Raw genomic sequence first — 20524 nt, forward strand, 5'->3', positions numbered from 1 at the left:
TCAAAGCCTGGCTACTCTCCAAGTCCAAATCAGGGTTACTCTCCAAGTCAGGGCTACTCAAAGTCTGGCTACTCTCCAAGTCAGGGCTACTCAAAGTCTGGCTACTCTCCAAGTCAGGGTTACTCTCCAAGTCAGGGCTACTCTCCAAGTCAGGGCTACTCAAAGTCTGGCTACTCTCCAAGTCAGGGCTACTCAAAGTCTGGCTACTCTCCAAGTCAGGGCTACTCTCCAAGTCGAGGCTAATCTCCAAATCAGGGCTACTCAAAGTCTGGCTACTCTCCAAGTTAGGGCTACTCTCCAAGTCAGGGCTACTCTCCAAGTCAGGGCTACTCAAAGTCTGACTTCTCTCCAAGTCAGGGCTACTCAAGGTCTGGCTACTCTCCAAGTCAGGGCTACTCAAAGTCTGGCTACTCTCCAAGTCAGGACTTCTCTCCAAGTCAGGGCTACTCAAGGTCTGGCTACTCTCCAAATCAGGGCTACTCTCCAAGTCAGGGTTACTCTCCAAGTCAGGGCTACTCAAAGTCTGACTTCTCTCCAAGTCAGGGCTACTCAAGGTCTGGCTACTCTCTAAGTCAGGGCTACTCTCCAAGTCAGGGCTACTCTCCAAGTCAGGGCTACTCTCCAAGTCAGGGCTACTCTCCAAGTCAGGGCTACTCAAGGTCTGGCTACTCTCCAAGTCAGGGCTACTCTCCAAGTCAGGGCTACTCAAGGTCTGGCTACTCTCCAAATCAGGGCTACTCTCCAAGTCAGGGCTACTCTCTAAGTCAGGGCTTCTCAAAGTCAGGGCTACTCAAAGTCTGGCTAATCTCCAAATCAGGGCTACTCAAAGTCTGGCTACTCTCCAAGTCCAAATCAGGGTTACTCTCCAAGTCAGGGCTACTCAAAGTCTGGCTACTCTCCAAGTCAGGGCTACTCAAAGTCTGGCTACTCTCCAAGTCAGGGTTACTCTCCAAGTCAGGGCTACTCTCCAAGTCAGGGCTACTCAAAGTCTGGCTACTCTCCAAGTCAGGGCTACTCAAAGTCTGGCTACTCTCCAAGTCAGGGCTACTCTCCAAGTCAGGGCTACTCTCCAAGTCGAGGCTAATCTCCAAATCAGGGCTACTCAAAGTCTGGCTACTCTCCAAGTTAGGGCTACTCTCCAAGTCAGGGCTACTCTCCAAGTCAGGGCTACTCAAAGTCTGGCTACTCTCCAAGTCAGGGCTACTCTCCAAGTCAGGGCTACTCAAAGTCTGGCTACTCTCCAAGTTAGGGCTACTCTCCAAGTCAGGGCTACTCTCCAAGTCAGGCTACTCTCCAAGTCAGGGCTACTCTCCAAGTCAGGGCTACTCAAAGTCTGGCTACTCTCCAAGTCAGGGCTACTCTCCAAGTCAGGGCTACTCTCCAAGTCGAGGCTAATCTCCAAATCAGGGCTACTCAAAGTCTGGCTACTCTCCAAGTTAGGGCTACTCTCCAAGTCAGGGCTACTCTCCAAGTCAGGGCTACTCAAAGTCTGGCTACTCTCCAAGTCAGGGCTACTCTCCAAGTCAGGGCTACTCAAAGTCTGGCTACTCTCCAAGTTAGGGCTACTCTCCAAGTCAGGGCTACTCTCCAAGTCAGGGCTACTCTCCAAGTCAGGGCTACTCAAAGTCTGGCTACTCTCCAAGTCAGGGCTACTCTCCAAGTCAGGGCTACTCTCCAAGTCAGGGCTACTCTCCAAATCAGGGCTACTCTCCAAATCAGGGCTACTCAAAGTCTGGCTACTCTCCAAGTCAGGGCTACTCTCCAAGTCAGGGCTACTCAAAGTCTGGCTACTCTCCAAGTCAGGGCTACTCTCCAAGTCAGGGCTACTCAAAGTCTGGCTATTCTCCAAGTTAGGGCTACTCTCCAAGTCAGGGCTACTCTCCAAGTCAGGGCTACTCTCCAAATCAGGGCTACTCAAAGTCTGACTTCTCTCCAAGTCAGGGCTACTCAAGGTCTGGCTACTCTCTAAGTCAGGGCTACTCTCCAAGTCAGGGCTACTCAAGGTCTGGCTACTCTCTAAGTCAGGGCTACTCTCCAAGTCAGGGCTACTCAAAGTCAGGGCTACTCAAAGTCTGGCTAATCTCCAAATCAGGGCTACTCAAAGTCTGGCTACTCTCCAAGTCCAAATCAGGGTTACTCTCCAAGTCAGGGCTACTCAAAGTCTGGCTACTCTCCAAGTCAGGGCTACTCAAAGTCTGGCTACTCTCCAAGTCAGGGCTACTCAAAGTCTGGCTACTCTCCAAGTCAGGGCTACTCAAAGTCTGGCTACTCTCCAAGTCAGGGTTACTCTCCAAGTCAGGGCTACTCTCCAAGTCAGGGCTACTCAAAGTCTGGCTACTCTCCAAGTCAGGGCTACTCAAAGTCTGGCTACTCTCCAAGTCAGGGCTACTCTCCAAGTCAGGGCTACTCAAAGTCTGGCTACTCTCCAAGTTAGGGCTACTCTCCAAGTCAGGGCTACTCTCCAAGTCAGGGCTACTCAAAGTCTGGCTACTCTCCAAGTCAGGGCTACTCTCCAAGTCAGGGCTACTCAAAGTCTGGCTACTCTCCAAGTTAGGGCTACTCTCCAAGTCAGGGCTACTCTCCAAGTCAGGGCTACTCAAAGTCTGGCTACTCTCCAAGTCAGGGCTACTCAAAGTCTGGCTACTCTCCAAGTCAGGGCTACTCTCCAAGTCAGGGCTACTCTCCAAGTCAGGGCTACTCTCCAAGTCTGGCTACTCTCCAAGTCAGGGTTACTCTCCAAGTCAGGGCTACTCTCCAAGTCAGGGCTACTCTCCAAGTCAGGGCTACTCTCCAAGTCAGGGCTACTCAAAGTCTGGCTACTCTCCAAGTCAGGGCTACTCTCCAAGTCAGGGCTACTCAAAGTCTGGCTATTCTCCAAGTTAGGGCTACTCTCCAAGTCAGGGCTACTCTCCAAGTCAGGGCTACTCTCCAAATCAGGGCTACTCAAAGTCTGACTTCTCTCCAAGTCAGGGCTACTCAAGGTCTGGCTACTCTCTAAGTCAGGGCTACTCTCCAAGTCAGGGCTACTCAAGGTCTGGCTACTCTCTAAGTCAGGGCTACTCTCCAAGTCAGGGCTACTCAAAGTCAGGGCTACTCAAAGTCTGGCTAATCTCCAAATCAGGGCTACTCAAAGTCTGGCTACTCTCCAAGTCCAAATCAGGGTTACTCTCCAAGTCAGGGCTACTCAAAGTCTGGCTACTCTCCAAGTCAGGGCTACTCAAAGTCTGGCTACTCTCCAAGTCAGGGCTACTCAAAGTCTGGCTACTCTCCAAGTCAGGGCTACTCAAAGTCTGGCTACTCTCCAAGTCAGGGTTACTCTCCAAGTCAGGGCTACTCTCCAAGTCAGGGCTACTCAAAGTCTGGCTACTCTCCAAGTCAGGGCTACTCAAAGTCTGGCTACTCTCCAAGTCAGGGCTACTCTCCAAGTCAGGGCTACTCAAAGTCTGGCTACTCTCCAAGTCAGGGCTACTCTCCAAGTCAGGGCTACTCTCCAAGTCAGGGCTACTCAAAGTCTGGCTACTCTCCAAGTCAGGGCTACTCTCCAAGTCAGGGCTACTCAAAGTCTGGCTACTCTCCAAGTTAGGGCTACTCTCCAAGTCAGGGCTACTCTCCAAGTCAGGGCTACTCAAAGTCTGGCTACTCTCCAAGTCAGGGCTACTCAAAGTCTGGCTACTCTCCAAGTCAGGGCTACTCTCCAAGTCAGGGCTACTCTCCAAGTCAGGGCTACTCTCCAAGTCTGGCTACTCTCCAAGTCAGGGTTACTCTCCAAGTCAGGGCTACTCTCCAAGTCAGGGCTACTCTCCAAGTCAGGGTTACTCTCCAAGTCTACTCTCCAAGTCAGGGTTACTCTCCAAGTCAGGGTTACTCTCCAAGTCAGGGCTACTCTCCAAGTCAGGGCTACTCTCCAAGTCAGGGCTACTCTCAAGTCAGGGCTACTCTCCAAGTCAGGGCTACTCAAGGTCTGGCTACTCTCCAAGTCAGGGCTACTCTCTAAGTCAGGGCTACTCTCTAAGTCAGGGCTACTCTCCAAGTCAGGGCTACTCTCTAAGTCAGGGCTACTCAAAGTCTGGCTACTCTCCAAGTTAGGGCTACTCTCCAAGTCAGGGCTACTCTCCAAGTCAGGGCTACTCAAAGTCTGGCTACTCTCCAAGTCAGGGCTACTCTCCAAGTCAGGGCTACTCTCCAAGTCAGGGCTACTCAAGGTCTGGCTACTCTCCAAGTCAGGGCTACTCTCTAAGTCAGGGCTACTCTCTAAGTCAGGGCTACTCTCCAAGTCAGGGCTACTCTCTAAGTCAGGGCTACTCAAAGTCTGGCTACTCTCCAAGTTAGGGCTACTCTCCAAGTCAGGGCTACTCTCCAAGTCAGGGCTACTCAAAGTCTGGCTACTCTCCAAGTCAGGGCTACTCAAAGTCTGGCTACTCTCCAAGTCAGGGCTACTCTCCAAGTCAGGGCTACTCTCCAAGTCAGGGCTGGCTACTCTCTAAGTCAGGGCTACTCTCCAAGTCAGGGCTACTCAAAGTCTGGCTACTCTCCAAATCAGGGCTACTCTCCAAGTCAGGGCTACTCTCTAAGTCAGGGCTACTCAAGGTCTGGCTACTCTCCAAGTCAGGGCTACTCAAAGTCTGGCTACTCTCCAAGTCAGGGCTACTCTCCAAGTCAGGGCTACTCTCCAAGTCTGGGCTACTCTCCAAGTCAGGGCTACTCTCCAAGTCAGGGCTACTCTCCAAGTCAGGGCTACTCTCCAAGTCAGGGCTACTCAAGGTCTGGCTACTCTCCAAGTCAGGGCTACTCTCCAAGTCAGGGCTACTCAAAGTCTGGCTACTCTCCAAGTCAGGGCTACTCTCCAAGTCAGGGCTACTCAAGGTCTGGCTACTCTCCAAGTCAGGGCTACTCTCCAAGTCAGGGCTACTCAAAGTCTGGCTACTGTCCAAGTCAGGGCTACTCTCCAAGTCAGGGCTACTCTCCAAGTCAGGGCTACTCTCCAAGTCAGGGCTACTCTCCAAGTCAGGGCTACTCTCCAAGTCAGGGCTACTCTCTAAGTCAGGGCTACTCTCCAAGTCAGGGCTACTCAAAGTCTGGCTACTCTCCAAGTCAGGGCTACTCTCCAAGTCAGGGCTACTCTCCAAGTCTGGGCTACTCTCCAAGTCAGGGCTACTCTCTAAGTCAGGGCTACTCTCCAAATCAGGGCTACTCTCCAAGTCAGGGCTACTCAAAGTCTGGCTACTCTCCAAGTCAGGGCTACTCTCCAAGTCAGGGCTACTCTCCAAGTCAGGGCTACTCTCCAAGTCAGGGCTACTCTCCAAGTCTGGCTACTCTCCAAGTCAGGGCTACTCTCCAAGTCAGGCTACTCTCCAAGTCAGGGCTACTCTCCAAGTCAGGGCTACTCAAAGTCTGGCTACTCTCCAAGTCAGGGCTACTCTCCAAGTCAGGGCTACTCAAAGTCTGGCTACTCTCCAAGTCAGGGCTACTCAAAGTCTGGCTACTCTCCAAATCAGGGCTACTCTCCAAGTCAGGGCTACTCAAAGTCAGGGCTACTCTCCAAGTCAGGGCTACTCTCTAAGTCAGGGCTACTCTCCAAGTCAGGGCTACTCAAAGTCTGGCTACTCTCCAAGTCAGGGCTACTCTCCAAGTCAGGGCTACTCAAAGTCTGGCTACTCTCTAAGTCAAGGCTACTCTCCAAGTCAGGGCTACTCAAAGTCTGGCTACTCTCCAAGTCAGGGCTACTCAAAGTCTGACTTCTCTCCAAGTCAGGGCTACTCTCCAAGTCAGGGCTACTCTCCAAGTCAGGGCTACTCTCCAAGTCAGGGCTACTCTCCAAGTCAGGGCTACTCAAGGTCTGGCTACTCTCCAAGTCAGGGCTACTCTCCAAGTCAGGGCTACTCAAAGTCTGGCTACTCTCCAAGTCAGGGCTACTCTCCAAGTCAGGGCTACTCTCCAAGTCAGGGCTACTCTCCAAGTCAGGGCTACTCAAAGTCTGGCTACTCTCCAAGTCAGGGCTACTCTCTAAGTCAGGGCTACTCTCCAAGTCAGGGCTACTCTCTCAGTCAGGGCTACTCTCAAAGTCCGGCTACTCTCCAAGTCAGGGCTACTCAAAGTCTGGCTACTCTCCAAGTCAGGGCTACTCTCTAAGTCAGGGCTACTCTCCAAGTCAGGGCTACTCAAAGTCAGGGCTACTCTCCAAGTCAGGGCTACTCAAAGTCAGGGCTACTCTCTAAGTCAGGGCTACTCTCTAAGTCAGGGCTACTCTCTAAGTCAGGGCTACTCTCCAAGTCAGGGCTACTCAAAGTCTGGCTACTCTCCAAGTCAGGGCTACTCTCCAAGTCAGGGCTACTCTCTAAGTCAGGGCTACTCTCCAAGTCAGGGCTACTCAAAGTCTGGCTACTCTCTAAGTCAGGGCTACTCTCCAAGTCAGGGCTACTCTCTAAGTCAGGGCTACTCAAAGTCTGGCTACTCTCTAAGTCAGGGCTACTCTCTAAGTCAGGGCTACTCTCCAAGTCAGGGCTACTCTCTAAGTCAGGGCTACTCAAAGTCTGGCTACTCTCCAAGTTAGGGCTACTCTCCAAGTCAGGGCTACTCTCCAAGTCAGGGCTACTCAAAGTCTGGCTACTCTCCAAGTCAGGGCTACTCTCCAAGTCAGGGCTACTCAAAGTCTGGCTACTCTCTAAGTCAGGGCTACTCTCTAAGTCAGGGCTACTCTCCAAGTCAGGGCTACTCTCTAAGTCAGGGCTACTCAAAGTCTGGCTACTCTCCAAGTCAGGGCTACTCTCTAAGTCAGGGCTACTCAAAGTCTGGCTACTCTCCAAGTCAGGGCTACTCTCCAAGTCAGGGCTACTCTCCAAGTCAGGGCTACTCAAAGTCTGGCTACTCTCCAAGTCAGGGCTACTCTCCAAGTCAGGGCTACTCAAAGTCTGGCTACTCTCCAAGTCAGGGCTACTCAAAGTCTGGCTACTCTCCAAGTCAGGGCTACTCAAAGTCCGGCTACTCTCCAAGTCAGGGCTACTCTCTAAGTCAGGGCTACTCAAAGTCTGGCTACTCTCCAAGTCAGGGCTACTCTCCAAGTCAGGGCTACTCAAAGTCTGGCTACTCTCCAAGTCAGGGCTACTCTCCAAGTCAGGGCTACTCTCCAAGTCAGGGTTACTCTCCAAGTCAGGGCTACTCAAAGTCTGGCTACTCTCCAAGTCAGGGCTACTCTCCAAGTCAGGGCTACTCAAAGTCTGGCTACTCTCCAAGTCAGGGCTACTCTCCAAGTCAGGGTTACTCTCCAAGTCAGGGCTACTCAAAGTCTGGCTACTCTCCAAGTCAGGGCTACTCAAAGTCTGGCTACTCTCCAAGTCAGGGCTACTCAAAGTCTGGCTACTCTCTAAGTCAGGGCTACTCTCTAAGTCAGGGCTACTCAAAGTTGACACAGTAAGCACTGAAGAGGAACTGTTCTGTATACAGTATTACTGTAATTATATGTAATTTAGAAATTATCTTATTTTAGCATTTAGGAAGGCTATACTACATGTCCCTTGTACATATAGAGTTTTCTGTGACAACTGTTATACGAGTACTGATTTATCATATTGTGCCAAAGTCAATTTACAGTGGGTGACTTGAATCTAACAAACATTATTTGATGTTTGCTCAAATAAACCAGGTGAGCAATACAGACCCCTGGGCCTCTTGTTCTTTTTTACTTTAATTGAACCCAATTTATTGTCGCATTGAAGTTGTGATTCTACAATTTAATGTCTCAGGGTTTAGAATACTATAATTGAGAGCAGATATATGTTACTTGTCAGTATTAATATTTCCGTGTACGGATGATAAAATCTATGTGACAATTTCTCGAGTTTTTAAAAATCACCCCTTTTAGAGTGATTAATTCTCAGTGATAGCCAATTCTCTTCACATCTTATGATTTAATCAGTAAATCAGGTGCTAAATATTAAATTTTAAAGTTTTAAATTTTTTTAAGTCCCAATATATTATACATACATGTAATTGCGCTGTCTGTCCTTGTAACCAAGCTCAATATCTATTTTGAAAACTTTTAACATACACTTACCAGAACAATTTTAGGGATTTCCTTAAATTTGAATATTTTCCCATTTACCTTATTTTTTCTTCACCAACTTATTAGTTATTTTATTTTATTTGCATGATATCAATGTAAATTTAATGTCGACAATCTGGTGATGTTTGTCTCTACATAATTTGTGTATTGATAAGATGATGATGAATGGTCACGTTTATATATACTGTACTTTGTGTATTGAAAAGATGATGACTTTGTGTATTGATAAGATTATGATGAATGGTGACGTTTATCTATATACTTTGTGTATTGATAAGATGATGATGAATTGTCACGGTTATATATATATATACTTTGTGTATTGATAAGATTATGATGAATGGTGACGTTTATATATATATACTTTGTGAACTGATAAGATTATGATGAATGGTGACGTTTGTCTATATACTTTGTGTATTGATAAGATGATGATGAATTGTCACGTTTATATATATATATACTTTGTGTATTGATAAGATTATGATGAATGGTGACGTTTATCTATATACTTTGTGTATTGATAAGATGATGATGAATTGTCACGTTTATATATATATATACTTTGTGTATTGATAAGATTATGATGAATGGTGACGTTTATCTATATACTTTGTGTATTGATAAGATGATGATGAATTGTCACGTTTATATATATATATACTTTGTGTATTGATAAGATGATGATGAATTGTCACGTTTATATATATATATACTTTGTGTATTGATAAGATTATGATGAATGGTGACGTTTATCTATATACTTTGTGTATTGATAAGATGATGATGAATTGTCACGTTTATATATATATATACTTTGTGTATTGATAAGATGATGATGAATTGTCACGTTTATATACTTTGTGAACTGATAAGATGATGATGAATGGTAATTTCCATCTCCTTTAACTGAAAAGATGGTGTTGAAATATGCCATATTTAAGTTGTTTTGTAAAACATTAACTGAAAATCCAGTTTCCAAATGTTAAATAATGAACCATGAGGTTTTCATTTGTACCGAATTTTCTGTCAAATGTTAAATAATGAACCATGAGGTTTTCATTTGTACCGAATTTTCTGTCAAATGTTAAATAATGAACCATAAGGTTTTCATTTGTACCGAATTTTCTGTTAAATGTTAAATAATGAACCATTAGGTTTTCATTTGTACCGAATTTTCTAACATTTAATTCCTATTGGTATGTACTGACCGTGCTTATACAGAAATAATAAAAACTAGCGATACACAATCAGTCAGCCATTTACACCGACACAACTATGTGCTTGATCTGCATGTGACCAATATTCCATGGGCCAGACTCAGTCCTTAACTGCCTTGATCTCATTTCCATACACCTTTAAAATTTTACAAGAGTATTGTAGTATGTCGTAATGTCCATCCAAAATAAACTTTTGTTTGTCCAGATTCTTAGCCCACCATCATCATTGATAACTGAAGTTTGTTATCACTATTTCTCAGAAAGTTCCAAAGGGATCTTTCTCATATTTCATATGTAATTTCCCCTTAGTCCCTAGTTGTGCACATTGCATTTTGTGATCAGAAAACAACATGGCTGACAGGTGGCTATCTTGGATTCTGACTATTGCAAATATTGCTTTATTTTGAAAGAAGAGTGAAAGAAGGAAATAGATGAGAAAAGATCAGTCTTTCATTTGACTGATATAGATCATTCAATGGTGGGCGCCAAGATTCCCCAGGGATCTCTTGTTAAAACTTGGTAGGCTTTATAACCATGATGGTTATAATTCCCTGAGCGGCAGTTTGATTAGACTGTTTTTGCAAAAGAGAAAGTTATTTCTATTATTTGAACCTAGTCTGCAGAACTCCTACCACATTTTTCATCCATGTTCTTTAACTTGGTAGGTTTCTAATGATATATTTGTGTGTCTGAGAGCATTTGTTTTTATTTCAAATATCTTTTTCACAAGTTATTGTCCGTTGTTTATACAGTATCAGTACAGTATTCAAACATTGTCGGAGATCTCCAACATTTTCCAACCACTCTTTATAAGTATTAGGCTTTATAATGATATGATGCTAATGTTTTTCAGCAGCATTATTTTGGTTAGACTGTTTTAGTTCAGTTTAAATCAATTGTATGTCTTGTTGAGAGAGTTATTACTCTTTTTCATATGTTAGGAGATTTTCTTTCTTTGTTTTGAATTGATCTTTGATGCCATCCCATTTACATAAAATGCAGGCCAGATTTAATTTTTTTGATGAAGGGAGACAGCTCTATTTGATATTTGTATAGCTTTAAGAATCCAGAATGATTGTAATATGAGTGTTTTATTGTATGTATTGAGCTGTCACTCTGTATTCATTTCTTATTAGGTCATACTTTATAAAATCACTTATTTTTTCACTGACGATGACTCTGTTTCATTTATCAAATACAGTAAATTCATTTATCAAATACAGTAGAAACTCGTTCTATAGCCACCTTCTGTTCTCCGCTGTTTCATTCATCAAATACAGTAAAAACTCGTTCTATAGCCACCTTCTGTTCTCCGCGATTTTGGCGATATAAAGAGTCTGTCGGTATATCGGGTTTGCCAGGGTTTGCCATTCAAACCCCGAGTTTGCTTTCCAAACACTATAGCTAGTGTTTCTTTAACAACTGTAGACTTTGAAAATCAAAAACAATTTGTTCATATCAAAATATTGCATCGTAATTCTCATCACATGGTCTATAGTAATTGCAACATAATTTTCAATGCTACCTCGTTTAACTGTGTGCATGTTCTGTCAGGCACCGAAAAAATATATGAATTGTCGTTTGTTTTGCCTTTGACTGACAAACCAAACTGTTGAAGAGATAAACATTTCTGGATGTTCGATTCAGCTGTAGAATGCTAGCTTTCTAGAAATTTGACAATGGTTCATCATGAACTCGCACAAGTAATGATTTTAGATCTGTGTCCGGGGTTTCCGGTATTGTTGACGTTGTGTCATAACGTGGTACGATACCTCTGTGTATCCAACATCTTACTGTCGTCTCTTGAGTAACAGAGTCCCATGATATTTTAAGCGTGAAGCGGTATCACAAAAGTGAGTTTTATTCATCATAACTTACGAAACTTACCTAAAGAAAGACCACAAAGCACTAGCCATGCATGGTTCATTGATTTTATGTGTGTACAGCTGATTACCTGTCAGTTGGCAGTCAGCCACGTAACAATAACATAGATCTATCAACACACGTCCTTCTGGACTCAGTTTGGCGATATTAACGAGGTCAAGATGATGTTATTTTTACCATTTGTTCTCGAAATATAATGGCGGATGGGGGTATGGAGGAAATCCATTCTGAATAAATTCATGACGATAAGCGAGTTTGGCAGTATAATGGGTGGCAAAATAACGGTTTTTACTGTATAGATTAATAATTCTGGAGAAATGCATTAGAATCTAATCAAAGTACTGAGAGTACTGAAGACACAGGGGTACACATTTTAGTTTTTTTTTTAAGTCAGGAGAGAGGTAGGCGGAGCTTTTGCTAGGTGTTGAAAGATGTAGTAGCGTAATTTAAAAAGTCGAGTACTCTACTTGACCACCCATATACTATTTTCGTGACCATGATAATGAAAATAATTTCACTATTTCATCGATTCAAAATGGGTTTTTTTTAATATAATAAAAGATGGTAAGTTGGCCTATATTGAAAACTAAACATGGCATTTTTACACCTCGAGCATAGTCAAAGGGGGGTAACACTGTGATATATGGATTGTTAGGGTTGCACAAATTTGTTTCAATATATACACTCATAAGCAAACAATACTTGTTGTGTTGATTACATGTTTGCTATCATATATATATAATAAATATAATGATTATGTAATATATGTATCCACACAGTGTACTGGTGAATTAACCAACTGAATTGGTTGTTAGGCAATACCTTGGTACACTAATATCAAAATAATATATTAATAGTGCAAGCAGTAGATGGTTTATGCTACAAATTCCAACATTCTACACATATCCCTGGAAACGGGTGATTTATTGTCTTTAATTTCTTTGTTTGCAACAAGCTGCAACTTGTAATTGCTATAAATGTCAAGCACAATTTTAACTCATAAAAGGCAAATTAACAGATCAGTCATACCGGCATGAGGACGTCTCCGAAAATGGCCAATAGAATACAGGGACACATCAAGATTAAATGTCCCGTCACTATATCAAATTCGACAAAGTGAAATCCTCAGGAGGAGGGAGCACTTTCATGTCTTGCAGACATATTTCTAATTTCCAAAAAATATATCCTTTCTATATAGATATGTGTCTATACAGGCATGAGAGAATAAGAACATATCTCAATGTTGTCCACATCATACATACTGTACCTCTAAAGAAATAAAACTACTCATCAACAAAAGTGCAGCGTTTATGTTTTATACTTTTTGCTTCAATGGCTTCATGACATAATAACCAAAAGATCCGAGTGCGAGATCTTGGCACACACCATTAAATGATCTTCGACCCGGGATTTAGGGTGTTCACGGCCCACATAACTACTCAAAAATCTCTCGGGCATTGTAGCTTAACTCCCGAGGTACTGCCGAGGAGTCGGATATATTTCGCTACACTTAGCGACGACATATACGACAACGAGACACATTAGTCATCTACTCTACGATATTCTTAGCATTGGTGATTAACATGAACCGAGGCTGAAGTCTTACTTATCTTATCTTACCAACTAAGGATAAGATTAAAACGCTACAGTACAGTATTAGTAATAACATTTCATACTAAAGTGACGGGGAAATCAATGTGTTAAAGTGTCTTTGTCTGCAAAACTAGTATTAAAAATAAAAATTGCTAAAACCTAATTAAGAACCTATTTATTAGTGATTACGTTACTCATTGTCGTTTCTATATAAATACCAACTCTCATTGTGAACTGGTGAATAAAAGTAAGTGAAGAATTTCCCACTGTCCAGTGTTGTGTTTTATCACAGTTACCAATCTGTTGTTACCTCCATAGACTCCAGTTACCAGTAAACTACAGCAATCTAGTGTCAGACCTCTAGTAACCAATCTGTTACCTCCATCTTATGTCAGACCTCCAGTTACCAACCTGTTACCTCCATCTTATGTCAGACCTCCAGTAACCAATCTGTTACCTCCATCTCATGTCCGACCTCCAGTTACCAATCTGTTACCTCCATCTCATGTCCGACCTCCAGTTACCAATCTGTTACCTCCATCTTATGTCAGACCTCCAGTTACCTATCTGTTACCTCCATCTCATGTCCGACCTCCAGTTACCAATCTGTTACCTCCATCTTATGTCAGACCTCCAGTTACCAATCTGTTACCTCCATCTCGTGTCAGACCCCCAGTAACCAATCTGTTACCTCCATCTAGTGTCAGACCTCTAGTAACCAATCTGTTACCTCCAGCTTATGTCAGACCTCCAGTAACCAATCTGTTACCTCCATCTCATGTCAGACCTCCAGTAACCAATCTGTTACCTCCATCTAGTGTCAGACCTCCAGTAACCAATCTGTTACCTCCATCTCGTGTCAGACCTCCAGTAACCAATCTGTTACCTCCATCTCATGTCAGACCTCCAGTAACCAATCTGTTACCTCCATCTAGTGTCAGACCTCCAGTAACCAATCTGTTACCTCCATCTCATGTCAGACCTCCAGTAACCAATCTGTTACCTCCATCTAGTGTCAGACCTCCAGTTACCAATCTGTTACCTCCAGTTACCAATCTGTTACCTCCATCTCGTGTCAGACCTCCAGTAACCAATCTGTTACCTCCATCTCGTGTCAGACTTCCAGTTACCAATCTGTTACCTCCATCTTATGTCAGACCTCCAGTAACCAATCTGTTACCTCCATCTTATGTCAGACCTCCAGTAACCAATCTGTTACCTCCATCTTATGTCAGACCTCCAGTAACCTATCTGTTACCTCCATCTCGTGTCAGACCTCCAGTAACCAATCTGTTACCTCCATCTTATGTCAGACCTCTTGTTACCAATCTGTTACCTCCATCTCGTGTCAGACCTCCAGTTACCAATCTGTTACCTCCATCTTATGTCAGACCTCTTGTTACCTATCTGTTACCTCCATCTCGTGTCAGACCTCCAGTAACCAATCTGTTACCTCCATCTAGTGTCAGACCTCTAGTAACCAATCTGTTACCTCCATCTCGTGTCAGACCTCCAGTTACCAATCTGTTACCTCCATCTTATGTCAGACCTCTTGTTACCAATCTGTTACCTCCATCTTATGTCAGACCTCCAGTAACCAATCTGTTACCTCCATCTCATGTCAGACCTCCAATAACCAATCTGTTACCTCCATCTTATGTCAGACCTCCAGTAACCAATCTGTTACCTCCATCTCATGTCAGACCTCTAGTAACCAATATGTTACCTCCATCTCGTGTCAGACCTCCAGTTACCAATCTGTTACCTCCATCTCGTGTCAGACCTCCAGTTACCTATCTGTTACCTCCATCTCATGTCAGACCTCCAGTAACCAATCTGTTACCTCCATCTTATGTCCGACCTCCAGTAACCAATCTGTTACCTCCATCTCGTGTCAGACCTCCAGTTACCGATCTGTTACCTCCATCTCATGTCCGACCTCCAGTAACCAATCTGTTACCTCCATCTTATGTCCGACCTCCAGTAACCAATCTGTTACCTCCATCTCGTGTCAGACCTCCAGTAACCAATCTGTTACCTCCATCTCATGTCCGACCTCCAGTAACCAATCTGTTACCTCCATCTCGTGTCAGACCTCCAGTTACCAATCTGTTACCTCCATCTCGTGTCAGACCTCCAGTAACCAATCTGTTACCTCCATCTCATGTCAGACCTCCAGTTACCAATATGTTACCTCCATCTTATGTCAGACCTCCAGTAACCAATCTGTTACCTCCATCTCGTGTCAGACCTCCAGTTACCAATCTGTTACCTCCATCTTATGTCAGACCTCCAGTAACCAATCTGTTACCTCCATCTCGTGTCAGACCTCCAATAACCAATCTGTTACCTCCATCTCATGTCCGACCTCCAGTTACCAATATGTTACCTCCATCTCATGTCCAACCTCCAATAACCAATCTGTTACCTCCATCTTATGTCCGACCTCCAGTAACCAATCTGTTACCTCCATCTCGTGTCAGACCTCCAGTAACCAATCTGTTACCTCCATTTCTTGTCAGACCTCCAGTTACCATAGTATATGAGACAAATATTTCATATCAAAGCAATATTCTAATTGATCTGAATTATGAAAGGCAATAAATGAACAAAGGTACAATAACATAGTGTCATAGGATCAATTTTTCTTAATATTAAACAAACTTTAAATTCTAAAGATTCAAAATAGTGACAAACATATAAATCAAAAATTCATTACTGACACCAACTCCACACAAGTCCAGGAGTTTTGTATCTCGTATTCTTACCAATATATGCAACACAAACAATGTTTTAATACCCTCCAACAAATATTGGTACTAAGGTAATTCAAAACATCTATGATGATCAATTTCTTTGACATATTGGTACAACTTATCAAGGATTATTGGATAAATGAAAATTATCTTTTTCTGACACTAGAATCGTAATCTGCAGTAAGTGAGAGTTTGAGATCATCTGTTTATGGAATCAGAGGCCCAATATATCAAAATGATTTTAATAAATCACCACAATCTTTGTATACAGGACTCTGTAACAAGTGTTGGAATGGCCAGATGTATAGAGACAATAGGATAGTTTAACATTTACAATGTATAGTATAGTATTAGGATAGTTTAACATTTACAATGTATAGTATAGTATTAAACCAATCAGAGATCCTAGAGGGATCTTGGCACTGACTTGAATATTGAACTGGAACAACTAGGGACCAAGGGTAATCCATTCATAAAGCCTCTCCTACTTATAGCATTAACAAACTTCAGCTGTTGAAATCCAAGATGGCTGTCTATCGGCCATTTTTTTCCCCAAACAGGCTTGAAACTCAATGTGCATAACTATGGCCCAAGGGGAACCTACATGTGAAGTTTGAGAAATATCCTTTCAGCAATTTTCAAGGTTACAATGTTCCACTATCGAGATGGCCATCTCTCTTTACATTTTTCTCTCTTTTCTTTAAACCATATATATCTTTCTTTTTTTAGGTTACAAGATTTTTTTATCTGTATGATGAATTTGTTGAGGGCATTAGAATTTCAGTTTATACCACACTGTTTAAATCATTGATGTTTACGTTTTCTTCACTTATTTGTTTATAATGTAGAAGTTGAAAAATTATCAAACTGAGGAGCGAGTTTTTGAGGCATGGCTTATTCTAGTTAACTGCTGCTGCTAATTTGTTTCTTCGTTGAGTGAGAGGAAGATGTGGATTTCGATGATTCTGATATATCACATTCCCATTTTCTTTGTAGAGATGTTCACCCTTTGGTCCTAGAAGTGTACGTAAACTAATATTTTTCTGTATTAATTTGTCATAGTATTCTATTCCACCTTTGGTCAATCCAGAGTCCATCAGGTCCTTGTCAATGTCCACATCCTTTTGCCGTAGATACAAATCCATGCCAGTCTTGAACCAATTCAGACTAACAGAGTAGGCGACAATGTGAGCAAGTACAACTATTCGTAAAATGTGACCAGGCCTCAACCGGTTATTTTTCTGTAACAGAATTTGTGTAAGATACCCAAAAGTACCTCCCATTGTTAATGAAAAAATACCTAATCCAATGACAACATTCTGATAATGAGAATTTAAACATCTAATTTCATGCATATATCCAAATGTCTTAGCATCTTCACTTAATATTAGTGATTCTTTAAGGTTTTCCAGAGCAGTTCCCTCCCCTTCCGTCTCCACAACATCACAGTCACCATCGTTTGTGGTAAGTATACTATATTCTGATGATTTTGGTCGAGCATTCACAAAGTTGTCGAATGCTTTTATCCACTTTTGTAAAGCAGTATTGCCTTTTTTGAAAAGTGAAATCTTCACAGTCTCAACATCTTGACTGGTTGAATACCTCCAATAGTACGGTACACCAACAGCACCTCCAATAGTGGTTTTCAATGAGCCAATACTCTCTGCTTCTGAACCGACAGTGACATACGGAGGCCGCAACAGGTTGGATTTTCTTAATACAGCTTTTTTACTTTTCAAGTCTTCATCGACACTCTAAAACAAATCAAAATGATATAAACTACTGACCAACACATCTCTCGAGTGATTACATAAATCAAGATGAATTGAAAGCAGTTTCATATTTCAATATTAGCTATTGTATACTTCTACAAAATACCAATAGTTACATACTTTAAACTATTACCACCCTCCAAAAAACCCTCCTCTTTCAATCTTTTTAAAATCTGAGTATGTAATGTAAATAATTGAGAGGCAGTTCTGACTTGTGTTTTCCACAGAAATTATAACCCCTAAAATTTAGCCCTCTTTTGTTGGGGGTTGTAGCAAGCCAACACAGGAGGTAGGGCAAAAAAATCAAAAGGCAAGCTGTTGTCTCTTTTGTATCATGATGTTGCATTGAGTTGGCATATTTCTGCTGTTTGCCAGGCTGCAATATAGCAACAAGAAACCTTAATAAATTCATTATATATCCATGGAAGGAATATGTAAAAATCTTTTTGCTGGCAAACAGGAAAAATAGGAATATTCAAAGAAAGTGGACCTTGCTGATTGTGACTGGCCCTCAAACAAAATTTGGCAAATTTCTCTCATTATTTTGTGGATGGGAAACCTTCCAAAACGAGTCCCTTAATTACTTCCCCATGTTCTTCCCTGACATTAATTGGAGTTTACATACGTGTGCGCTGTACTTGGGAAGCTTTCATATTTGCTCATTATTCAGTATTGTTTTGTGTACTTGGTTTTGAAGACAAACAGTTATTGATATATTGTTTAGGTCTTTGTAAGATGTCTGTAATTACATTTCAAGTAAAACTAAGATAAAGTATGAAAATACATAAAGCTAACATTTTTACTTCTACTGGGTCCCTGCATCATGTATTCACACTATATTATATTGTTCTGGTCCTACCAAGCCGCAAACTGAAAGTGTACTTTTTCTCCTTTTTTGAAGAGCTCGCAAAGTGAGACTAAGTTTGGAACTGCATTTCTATGAAATGTTATCATGCTCTACCTCTATTGAAGTTGACTGCAATAAACAAACGATATTTTGTATGTAAATTTTGGTCGTACAAGTAATCACTTTTAGGAGGCTGTTATTTTTTTTTCATTTGTTTGTTCTAATTTGTTGCAAATATACCTTCATGAACTTTAAAAGTAGATGTGTTAACTTCATTAGAACAGGATCATTCTCAGAAGAGATAAGTTAATATGAGTAGAATATCTGAAGCTTTTATTTGTGTGTAAATGTAAATGGAATATCTATCATACTTCAAATAGCATGGGCATTGCAAATGTTTGAAATTGACCAATGTTATTCATCATCCCATGTTGACATTGAAACTCAGTTTTACCTGTGATATTGTCAATGTACTGGTGTCTACTTCTACAGGCTTCTTTCCGTGATAGAGTGAGACATTGTCCTTTTTTTCATCAACAGCATACCATGTACCATATCCGATGCACGCCCAGGCAGTACCCAAAGTAAAATGTATAACTCCGGAATTTACCCTCCAAAACTCTAAAATTCTTGCAGCCATCTGAAAAAGGGAAAAATTAATTTCATTGAGATAATACGAACAAAATATAACCACACATCGGAAAATTGATTATCTTTACCAGAATTTAAAAAAAAATGCTGCAGTCCCACAAGACTTGTACGACTGAGAACAGGGCTATCAGAATTCCACAGTTGTAATTTAATAGGCTAAATTAGTTTGTAAAATAGGTCCCATCCAAATTATAATAAACTGAATTTATCTGAGAAACGTACGATCTATCGGTTGACAAACGCAAATTCTACCTTTACGGTGGATCATGACACTTGTACTTCCCATATTACGCCAGTTATAACAAGTGCAATCAATTATTGCAAAAGCTCACCGGCGGCAGCAATCACACTATGCATTCATTTTATGTGTGTATAAGCATGTCATTTTGAAATTGTATGTCACATGATATCGCTCCTTGACCTCTAATGGATGTATAAACCAAATAAAAAGGGTGTGGACTTACAAGCTTTCCAAAACATACCCCCAAAATCTTTAAAGAGGGTTTTTGTGCCAAAAACATTACCTCCAAAATCTTTATAGAGGGTTTTTGTGCCAAAAAAAATAAGTCCACTAAATGGTAAAATGCCAAAAAAATCACAATTTTTTTCTGCATGATTTTACGACATCACTCCTAGACCTCTATAATGAATGTATAAACCAAATTAGATGGGTGTGAGGTGTATACTTTTGGACTTAGAAGGCTTTCCAAAAGCTGATCCCAAATACTTTAAAGTGGGGTGGGACGTCGACGCCGACACCGACGCGGACGCCGGAGCCCCACTCGATTTGCACTCTTCTCAGAAGAGAAGCCTTCTAGAAGATCGCATTCCATTATATGTAAATCGAGTAAACCGGGAGAATATAACCCAAACTAAACAAGTTTTTAAGTTTACTCAAACACTTATGACACAAACACGTGCATGTATGTGTCATAAATCCTTCTCTAGTGAAACTCATCACTCGCACACTTAAAACATGGTCGCCGCCATCTTGGAAGATAAATCTTCCAGCTTCGAGACAGAAGAGGTAGAAGATCTTCCGAAAGCAGAAGCGCTACAAATCGAGTGACCGGAAGATATATTCTAGAAGGAGAAGAGTGCAAATCGAGTTGGGCTCGGGGGTACAGCATTAGCTCACGGTTACTCGTAACCAGTGAGCTAATAACGGAATATACTTATTATATTATGCCAACTAGTTGGTATCAATAAATGACTGGTGTTGATAACTTATTTGAGAAAAGGTGACTAGCCGACGAACATCTTGTTAATTTAGAGATATCATAAAAAGATTACCAACTATCATTACCATCTTGTTAATTTAGTGATATCATTAAAAGATTACCAACTATCATTACCAACACCCCCCAACCCTACTCCTATAACATAAGAGGCCGCTTTTTTTATCGGATATGATTTTGCCGATTGCGCCTGTCAAAAGTATCTCGCCGTGTAAAACCTCTAACATTGTTGGAGTACCCCCAACCCCAATAATTACACTTGCATCATAAAGTAGTAAACAAAATGCTTGACACCTTAAATACTCAGCGATCGTTAACTATCTCTGGTGAATAAAACTTCGATTTACTATATCCCGATTCTCACATGTTTCGGTATATGCTTCTGGAGGACAAACTTGTTGTCTTCAATGTAATAACAACGCTTGAAATATCACACGCTGTAGACCTTCGCCGTAAAACGGCTACCTAACCCAGACGCGCACCTGGTTCATTAGACCGGAAGTA

The 20524-nt window shown here is 41.9% G+C and overlaps 1 protein-coding gene across 2 annotated transcripts; it reads right to left on the minus strand.

Annotated features, from left to right (window-relative positions):
• Positions 1–15381: 15381 nt before the first annotated feature.
• LOC117343563 lies at positions 15382–20502 on the minus strand. Of its 2 annotated transcripts, none has more exons than XM_033905984.1 (3): positions 20385–20502; positions 18586–18771; positions 15382–17266 (listed from the first exon to the last, which is right to left on the minus strand). In XM_033905984.1, exons 2-3 carry the CDS (start codon positions 18769–18771, stop codon positions 16412–16414), a joined length of 1041 nt encoding a protein of 346 aa, XP_033761875.1. In that variant the 5' UTR covers positions 20385–20502; the 3' UTR covers positions 15382–16411. The 2 variants fall into 2 exon arrangements, with proteins under 2 accessions (XP_033761875.1, XP_033761874.1); XM_033905983.1 differs by having other exon boundaries at positions 20315–20429.
• Between the last annotated feature and the right edge of the window lie 22 nt (positions 20503–20524).

This window comes from Pecten maximus, chromosome 15 (genome assembly GCF_902652985.1).
Source record: "Pecten maximus chromosome 15, xPecMax1.1, whole genome shotgun sequence".
In the NCBI taxonomy this organism is placed as follows: Eukaryota; Metazoa; Mollusca; class Bivalvia; order Pectinida; family Pectinidae; genus Pecten; species Pecten maximus.

Coding starts and splice junctions, on each gene's coding strand:
- LOC117343563 (XM_033905984.1), bottom strand. CDS start 18,771: ATGGCTGCAAGAATTTTAGAGTTTTGGAGGGTAAATTCCGGAGTTATA. Junction 17,267..18,585: donor GTACATTGACAATATCACAG/GTAAAACTGAGT, acceptor GATTTGTTTTAG/AGTGTCGATGAAGACTTGAA.